This window comes from Triticum urartu, chromosome 5 (genome assembly GCF_003073215.2).
Source record: "Triticum urartu cultivar G1812 chromosome 5, Tu2.1, whole genome shotgun sequence".
NCBI lineage: Eukaryota > Viridiplantae > Streptophyta > Magnoliopsida > Poales > Poaceae > Triticum > Triticum urartu.
In genome coordinates this window covers 407,364,899-407,374,555 of record NC_053026.1, presented here as the reverse complement: position 1 = coordinate 407,374,555, position 9,657 = coordinate 407,364,899, and the positions used below count along the sequence as shown (strand labels likewise).

The 9,657-nt window shown below is 39.8% G+C and overlaps 1 protein-coding gene and 1 pseudogene across 1 annotated transcript; both read right to left on the bottom strand.

The window, feature by feature from the left end:
- Positions 1–1,785: 1,785 nt before the first annotated feature.
- LOC125511941 lies at positions 1,786–1,865 on the bottom strand (annotated as a pseudogene).
- Positions 1,866–1,896: 31 nt separating this feature from the next.
- On the bottom strand, positions 1,897–9,376 carry LOC125509339 (aldehyde dehydrogenase family 7 member A1). Its single transcript, XM_048674298.1, has 14 exons — positions 9,010–9,376; positions 8,828–8,914; positions 8,177–8,308; positions 7,033–7,105; positions 6,441–6,463; positions 6,305–6,368; positions 5,872–5,917; positions 4,922–5,102; positions 4,470–4,646; positions 4,224–4,388; positions 3,925–4,065; positions 3,720–3,817; positions 3,041–3,190; positions 1,897–2,303 (listed from the first exon to the last, which is right to left on the bottom strand). Exons 1-14 carry the CDS (start codon positions 9,145–9,147, stop codon positions 2,249–2,251), a joined length of 1,530 nt encoding a protein of 509 aa, XP_048530255.1. The 5' UTR covers positions 9,148–9,376; the 3' UTR covers positions 1,897–2,248.
- Between the last annotated feature and the right edge of the window lie 281 nt (positions 9,377–9,657).

Below are 9,657 nucleotides of genomic sequence, written 5' to 3'. Positions count from 1 at the left end.
AACCCAGCAGAGGTAGGAGTAACAACTATAGGAGCAATATGAAAATAATTCTCCGACGATATACATACGTCCTCGCAAGAACATAAGATGATGTTTTATTGGAGCACAAGATCGTCCTCTCTTCGAAAAGCTAAATAAAGCTATTGTGGTGCTCACTTGTATTTTTACCGGTGCTGACATGTGGAAGGTTCTTCAAATCTAATATTTGCACCACAAAGATATGATTCCTGCATGTAGTGGAGCAGCCAGTGCTACTTCCCAAGTCGGCATGAATTTTTGCTTTCGCAGGATTCCTAATACACCTATCATTTCATCCATTTTCTAGTCTAGGGAGGGCAACATCCATAATCTCGATTAACTTTTAATGACCTCCTGATTTGCAGGATTCTGTAAAATCTCAAAAAGATGATATGCCAGCTCAGTCTTTCGTGGGTGCTCATAGGGGTAGGGTGTGCGTATGTGCGTTCATAGAGGTAAGTGTATGCGTATTTATATGAGTGTTTGCGTCTGTATTGTGTTAAAAAAACACAAAAAAAAACACATGACTCTACTGAGTCTTTTGACACCACAGAAAAAACAGAAGAATTGTAGATATAGGTTTAAGTGGATGAAAAATTCCTCCAAAAAATAATGCAAAGCAATTCTTCGGGAAGAAAAAAAATTATGTGAATCAAACGATGTACTCCCTTCATTTTTATTTACTCCACATATTAGTTTTGACCTGAGTAAATTGCACAAATCACCATAATTGAGGTCATGATTTGTCATAACCACCACTTCATTAATATTCCCTCCAGTCCTTTTTACTCTGCATATAAGAATTGCCTGAAGTCAAACTTCATAAAGTTGACCATATTTATATGAAAAATATTAACATATACAATGTTAAATTTATACAATATGAAAACTAAAGTCATGACGCATCTAATGATGTTAATTTCACATTCTTAATGTTGGTATTTTTTCTATAAATTTGGTCAAAGTTTCCGAGGTTTGACTGTAAATCTTATATGCGAATTAAAAAGGACCAAAGGAAGTGTTTTACTGAAAACCACCAATATTTGGACATGTCATTGCATTCTAAGATAGGAACAATTATGACTCTGTTGAAATAACCCAAACGGACACTTGAATAGTTTTTTGACTGAATAATTGGTTAGTTTGGGTTGAAGTTTCAATAAACCCACTCAGTAGACCATTTACGATTCTGGAACTTGTTCCAGATATTCTAGAGCATTTCAGTTTTCAACCAAAGTTTGAAGCTTCAGACTTTCGTAGTCTTCTGACTATATAAGATAAATTTTAACAGTCCGCTTGAAAGACAGTTTATGATTTCCTAAAAAAAAATCAGATTTTTCTAGAAGGGTTAAATCTCCAGCCAAAGCTAATGCATGCCTGTCAAAATCACTAACCCACATTTTAAGCACTCATTTGGGTTATGTGTAATAGCCCTGGTGGTTATCAGCAACATGTTAACAGAGTGGGAGTAATCATAGCCCTAATTGTGGTGTAATTATTTTTATCAAAATGGTCTAACCCCTTGCCAGGAATTAATCCTATTTAATCATAATGTAACATAGGAATTTCGACGTGTTCATTTCTTTAAACCAAAAAAGGACCCTACAAGCAAATTTTCTGTGGACTGGACTAATGGGCCCCTGAAACAAACCAGGATGCTGATGAATATAAAATGAGAGTAAAGAAGTTCATCAGGTTCATTTTTATGCAGAAAAACACAACATACGTTGTGTGACCAGGCAAGTTTTACTTCAGGACTTCTTTTTGAGAGGTTGATGGACATTCTTTCTTTTTTTTAGGGAAACAGATACTACACTTGATCTTAGCCAAAAGGCCGAGAAAGGTATAGATTGACGGACATTCATCAAGATCTTAACGTTTTGCACAACGGCCTGAAGGCTACGATCTCCTTTTATTTCGAGCAGTCCGATCTCAAGGTAGCATGCGTAAAATGTTACTCTCACCGGAAGATATGCTATTTTTCCAGTTTATTAATAGACTAGGTCCAGGGCACAGATGGCTAAACATGCCAAAAGGCATGAACAATGCATACATGAGATCAACACATCTCTTATTATATGTACTCAGCAGCAGCGTCGCAATTTGGGTGCAATGATTGACACAGAGAATTTCCTGAAGATGATGGCTGCACGCTCCAGATATCTCAACACATTGTCCCCAATCCCCATGCTGCAGCACGACGTTTCACTGGCAGTCCTTCAGCACCAAACTAGCCAAAGTTAATTCCCTGTGCTAGAGGCAGCTCGCTTCCATAGTTGATTGTACTGCAAATATTTGTAACCAACATCAGTAAATGAAAACAATTGCAGAACCTTGATACATGAGCTTTAGCATACTGGACAGTTGAGGTCAAACTATAACAAAAAAGCAATAGTAACCAATCGGTTTTGCTTGTTTCTGTCCCAAATACAAATAAAAAATGCATTTACATTGTCAAACCAATGAGAAGCTTGGTGAAAGTCCCAATTCAGAATCGAAGTAACACGAGGTTGCTAGTGGTAGCTAGCAGTCACTAGAGCTTGGTTACGTAAAAATATTTCTCCCTAGTAACAAGATAGGAACTTCAGTTTTATGGGCTTGCACAAGCTCCACAGGAAGAGAACAATACTAACTACTCCCTCCGTTCGGAATTACTTGTCGCAGAAATGGATGTATCTAGACGTATTTTAGTTCTAGATACATCCATTTTCGAGACAAGTAATTCCGAACGGAGGGAGTACGTGCTAGAGTCTCAATGATGTTCCTATGTTTGTCCACTATGCTCCAACAAGGCATATTCCTATGCTTGTTATAACAAACTAGAATCTCAATGATGCAACTTTATTAGTCTAAAACTTGGAAACTGATGGCAATGAGCATGTACATTCATTAAAGGCTTGGTTGCATCATTTTAGCATACAGCTGGTCCAAGTTAATAAGCTTCAAATGACAACTTAGAGGAAAGCAAAATTAAGTATTGGTTGTACCATTTGAAATTCCCAGAAAAGATTTGCCTACTTACCAAGTGGCCCTCCTCATGTACTGCTTCCAAGAATCACTTCCAGCTTCTCGCCCACCACCGGTTGCTTTTTCTCCACCAAAAGCTCCACCAATTTCGGCACCATTAGTGGGTATGTTTACATTCACTATACCACAATCACTGCCATGAGGCCTGCATATCAAGGAGAATAAGAACAATCACTACTGGTTTACTAATAATTGTGTCTTGGATGTGTCAGCCATCAAGATAAGCCAGTGGGGTACATACAACCAGATGTAACTGTCTTCGCAGGTGGATCAATTGTTTTAAAATACAATTTACAAAAGATAAACTTCTAGCACATATAGCTCTAGTAGAGTTGTTATCTTATGAGTATCATTTCAATAGATGACTCTTAAAGTGTCAATGAACATGAATAATCAACTAAAAAAGGAAAAAATGCATAGTGTATATATAATATACTGAAAAATACTAAAACCTTTAGTTGAATCTTAAAATTGGTTTAATTTGCTGGACAGGAAACATGATGATCACAAAGTGTCCAACTTTAGACCTTTAGAAAACAAAGTCAGTGCGACAAAGGTAAGATCACAGTGCGACTGATGTACCAGTGCGATCATACCAACTGTCCGAATGGATGTTCAGATGCCAAAAAAAAAGGTAACAGTACAGCTCTCTGGGTTATTGAACCAAAGCTTACCCAATCCACTTGAAAATAGCATCTGGTTTCCTTGTAAATATAGAACTGCTCAATCCTTGAGGAACGGAATTGTTGATTTCAATTGCTTCCTTCAGTGTCTGCAGGATAATTGTAACCAGGACGTGTATGCTTATGAAAATGACATAAGACAACGGCATACAATCAATGCCACATAGAGCAGGTGAATAACACACAAGTTTACTACCTGAAATTTCATGGCATAAAGGACAGGACCAAACAATTCTTCCCTCACAACTGGCGCATCAGGTGAAATTTCCACAATTGTTGGCTGAACAAAGTTCCCTTCTGATTCAATAGCAGATCCTCCTAAAAGGATTTTTCCTCCCTGAATGATTTAGCATGTAGTCAGATTAGATTATTTGAACTTCATGCTAAATAATAAATGATATTTTCTAATAGATTTTGCTACTGAGAGATTATGATGGAAGTAGATTCTACTGTAAAATTACTGTTGCTGTATCTGAAAGTTATATAAATTTTCACCTGGGATTTGATAGTTTGGATGCCTTTCAAAAAGCTTTCCTTTGATGTAGTAGTGTGCAGTGGTCCCAGCAAGGTGCCCTTTTCCATAGGATCCCCAATACAGACTTGTTTATAAACCTCAACAAGTTGATCAAGAAATGTTTGATATATGCTTTCATGAAGAAGCTGTATTAACAAAGAAAAATGCACTTAGACCACTCAAATAACTACCATAAGACAAATGAAGAAATATTGTTTTTATCATACCAGCCTACGACATGTAGTGCATCGCTGTCCTGCTGTGCCAACAGCAGCAAACAGAACAGAACGCACAGCTAGTGGAATGTCTGCATCATCCATGACAATAATGGCGTTGTTCCCACTAAGTTCAAGAAGGCATTTACCAAATCTCGCGCTAACCTGTTGCTGAACCATTTGACCTACCTGCATTGAATAATCATTGTTTCAAATTTTATAATAGATCTGCACAGCTACGTAAATGGAGTACATAATTAGCAAGTGCTTCAAGGGCCTCCCACAAGAAAATGGACCTCAAACAACATACACAAAATACTAACGCAGGAAATCTAATGATATTGCAAGATCAAAATAGATTTAGATCAGGGCATTTTCATAGTGGCTAGTGTATTTAGATCAGGAGCGAAATCTAGGAAGCAAGATGTAGAACATGAGGGTAGAACTGAACAGATGTTCAGTACCTTTGTACTTCCTGTGAATGAAACCAAAGGTATCCTTGTGTCAAGAGCAATTGCTTGGCCAATTTCAGCACCCCCACAAAAAGCTGTGAAGATTGCACTTGGCAAGTTGTTCTTTTCAAATACACTAGCCACTATTTTAGTCATTGCGATAGTGATCAATGGAGTAGTTGGAGCGCCCTTCCTGTAATAATTGGAACATGGTTAAAGAAAGAAATTGTACCAGTCTTTGAGAGATTGACAGAACATGCTACCACTGAAGAAAATAAGAGATCTGGGATGTACTGAACAAACAAAACAACAATCAGTTTAGCATGCTAGTGTTCTTGCATCAGCATATCATTGATCTATTGATATATATGCTGAAGAACCCAGATTCACCTTTTTTTTCTGCCTGTTATAACTATTTATCTTGTTCGATAAAAAATACTCCCTCCGTTCCTAAATATAAGTCTTTTTAGACATTTCAAATGAAATGCAGCATACGGATGTATGTAGACATATTTTGGAGTGTAGATTCACTCATTTTGCTCCGTATGTAGTCACTTGGTGGAATCTCTAGAAAGACTTATATTTGGGAACGGAGGGAGTAAGTAGTATTTATCATTCAGCTTCTCTGCCAAACTTTTCCTCCATCCGCGACAAACCTATAAGCATGTCACATGTTGCATTTGCCACAAATAGTATGTTCAGTTTATCCAGAGCAGGACTTTATTTCCATTCTATGAAGCAGACAACTAGGTCAAGTCACAACAATGAACACAAGGATACTGGATACATGCCAAGGTTGCATGGACTTCTACAGTTTTTTTACATACAACAAACTATATAAAGTTAAGATAAATTAAAAAATACAACATCTGCCATCATGTAAGCCAAGTAAACCATTTACCAATATGAATGAGGAACAGTGTTAAAAATTAGTAAAAGGTAAACCATTCTTACGGTCTTACCAGACAACACAGTTGCCGCAAACCAAAGCAATGCAAGCATTCCAACCTAGAACATGACAAAAGGAAGATTACCATAATTTGCATGCAGTTTTAAACGAATTAAATGAAACTGAGTACATGGTAAAGGTTGAGAGCAACATAACGTTTGAAAATGAGCAATATATATGGCATACATGTATTGTGTATAGCAGTAGAGTGAACATTTAAATTGTCACCTTGATGATTACAGCAATAACCATCGGTGGGTGAAGGAAAACAAGATGAATTGTACAAATTACCATTCGATTGTTGAACTCTTGTTAGTTATACATTTCAGATAACAAGAGCATGTAAACACCACGTGTAGATACAGTGAACTACGTGGATTGACATTGTAGTCACATTCCAAAAGGGTGTAATGCAAGAATTATCTAAGTGGCTGTGGTCGACTTACCCAGCACGGCGCAAGGGAAATTGAATGCAGTGATGACACCAACAACTCCAAGAGGATTCCAGACCTATTCGGATAAGGATTAGTCATTAGCATGTCCCATGATGATACCTGGGAATGTGATACTGGTTCCACTTACCTCCATCATCATATGGTTTGGGCCTGTAAAGATATACAGAAGGCGGCATTAGCAAACTTTCAATGTTCTCTTCAAACTGTGTGCACTGGTGCATTTACAACTGATTCGAAGAATTGCAAAGAAAGATTTCTCTACAATAGACAACTCAACCAGTACACAATCTTTTCTATAACAAAATCAGAGGCAATGCTGAAAATTTGGCAGGTTTCTCTAAAACCTTGACCAAGCGAATCAGTGAATATTTTACCATGATCCTTTACTGTGTGAATATCATACAGAATGTAATGCAACATGTCAGGGTACATAAGCTTGTACAGAACAGCAATCCACATTAACAAGTCAATCACTCATATTAGTGTAAGATTGCAATAAATTATGAACTTACTGATTCCAACTGAAATACTTTTTTCCATCAAACAACTAAGGCAGATACATTATTAGAGATATAGTATGAAATACAAAAATCTTTTAATTTCTCTCAACCAGTTGCAACAAATATGGTAAAAAGGGCACATCTCATTACTGATTATGTTGCATCCTTGCTTTGAACCTATCATCAGAATATAATATGATTAAAAGAAAATGGTCTTACGTTCAGATGGTATGATGGATCCATTTAGCTGACGACTTAGCCCCACAGCATAATCACACATGTCAATAATTTCCTGCAAAAATTGTTGTGTTGATGACATAATGTGCAGAGTAGGAAAACCAACGGTGCATTGCATTTATGCTTATATGATCATTTTTCGAGAAAACGCAAATGGCTTTTGTGCTATGTTTTTAAGGCGTCTCTAAGGCGACACCTAGGCGACGCCTAGGCGTCGAGGCGCCCCCCCAGCGCTTTGCAAATATGTCCGCTTTAGGCGCCTAGGCGTCCGCTTTAGGCGCCTAGGCGTCGAGGCGCCCCCCCCAGCGCCTTAAAGCAAAGCGTCGCCTTAAAAACATAGCTTTTGTGTTTCATTGCATTGAAAAGATAGGGAATTTACATCCTCCTAGGAGGCAGGTTTACACAGTTGTCAGATGATCAGTGGACATCCCATAATGATGGCAAAACGACCCTGAGCCCTTGAGCCCCGGCCTTTGCCCAACATCGGGCCTCGTCCTTGATCCTGTCGACAAGCTCATTGAGCGATGGGCTCACATGGTCAAAAATGCACGCGTTCCTATGCTTCCAGATCATCCACGGCACCAAAAGCGCCACGGATTTCAGCGCCTTACGGAGCACCGGCGGTGTGGAGCGCCTTATATGATCATTCACTCTCTCAATTAGAAGATACAACCTTAGAGCACATAGTTTGTTGGCAGTTTGGCACAAGGTTGATTAATCTAGAGATGAAGAAAGATAACAACAAGAAACCACTCCCTGTTTCAATGCTGCTTCATATCATGGGTATGTTGTACTAATTGGCTAGGTTGCCTTTTCAGCAGACAATGCAATGGTACAATAATAATAATGCAGTCGGTAGGGAATAATAAGTAACTAATTTCCTAAACAGGAACATAAACATGTGTTCTGAAACAGATAAATTCATCATCTGAGACTTCTATTGATGGCCTAGCAGCAATTATGCTCCAACCTGAACCTCGTTAGGAATTGAGCCTAGCTCAGATAGTGGGAGGTGTGTGGGTGGTTCTTACTTCCTACGTATCTGAAACCCCCCACCACCCTGTTTCAAGAACTCTTTATCTTAAATTTGTGTGCCTACTTCCAAGGTATTCATCATTTTTTTTACCTGAACCTCCCCAATTCCTTCAGGGAGAATTTTCCCCATCTCGAGTGACAGAAGTCTGCCAAGGTGATGAAGCTTTGCTCTCAGTGCATCACCAATCTGCCTAACAATTTCTCCTCGTTTCGGAGCCGGAACCTGGACATATTGGTATCATATAAGTACAAATTTAGTAACATAATGATATCACTAAATTACTTGATAGACCAAAAAATCTAATAAGTCAGCAGTGCTCCATGAATATATGGGATTTCACTTGGTCACAGCACTGCTGACCTTCAGTACATAGGCAGGCATTTAGCAAAACACTGATAAATACAAACAATTGGATGGCCTCTGAAATTGCAGTGTGAAATCAAATGCCGTACTCAATTGTCTTAGCATTTTAGTAGTGACACTTGATTAGCTAGCAAACTCGCATAATATGCTTCATTATCCTGTTCTCCGATCAAAATGAGAGCCCATAAAGCGTCTACCAAATCGTGAACAGTCACTGGTAATACTACAAACTTCCTGAAAACTAAAAAGCTGCAAGGGACTAGAATCGCCAACATTTGGGGGTAACGGGGAAAGCACAGCAGCAGCATACTACTAGCACATCGTCATGGGGACCAAATTGCCGCGAGGCTAGCGGGCATTTCGATGCGCGGAACTTACAGCCATCCAGGTCTTGGCGGCGTCGAAGCAGGCGCTCATCCCCTTCTCGTAGTCGTCCATGCACGCCTCAACGACCTCAGCAATGACCTGAAACACAGACACACACAAAATCACTCAAAATCCGCCGAGAACACAGCGAGTCCCCAAAAATCCAGACGAAATCGAGCGGATCGGAGAGGCACCTCGTTGTTGCTAGGGTTGGTGGTGGTGACGACGGGGCCCGAGCCGCCCCAGGAGCCGCAGGCGAAGGAGCCCGGGTTGCGCGGCGCGAGGCCGAGCTCGGCGAGGAACTGGTGCTCCTGCCTCGCGAAGCTCGCCATGGCGGGCGGGCTGGTTCTGGAAGGCGGGCTCTGGCTCTGGCTGCTTCGCCGTGCGAAGCGAGGGGATTGCGGAAGGGGGGGAGTGAGGAACTGAGAACGGGACGAGGAATGGTGGCGATGAGGAAACTTATAGGTGGGAGGTGGAGTGGAGACTGTGAACTGCTCCGGAGTGGGAGGTGGAGGTGGTGGGTGGGGCGGTCCGGCACGGGACGGCGGAACGGGACGAGACGAAAGGAAACCGAGAGCGTGAGGTTGATCAGTGATGAGGACGAAAAGGTTTTAACTTTTCAGCTTTGCACGTCAACAAGTTTTTTTCCCTTGTTGGAAAGGAAAAAAATGTTCCATTAAAAAATATTGATATTTATTTATCTATACCAATATAAAAAGATCCAAAGAGACATATCCAACTGATCTCGGTCATCAAACTAAGTCAATCCAACGACCTAGACTGTTCCAATGACGAGCGTTCAACGTGTTTAACGTGCAATTAATATCTATATCTATCTATAT

Bases quoted from the DNA above. Each gene is read 5' to 3' on its own strand.
- LOC125509339 (XM_048674298.1), bottom strand. From the start codon at position 9,147: ATGGCGAGCTTCGCGAGGCAGGAGCACCAGTTCCTCGCCGAGCTCGGC. The intron at 6,464-7,032 runs GTAAGACCATTT...ATATCTTTACAG, and splicing joins ATCCATCATACCATCTGAAC to GCCCAAACCATATGATGATG. The intron at 3,191-3,719 runs GTAAGCTTTGGT...CTTGATATGCAG, and splicing joins GCTATTTTCAAGTGGATTGG to GCCTCATGGCAGTGATTGTG.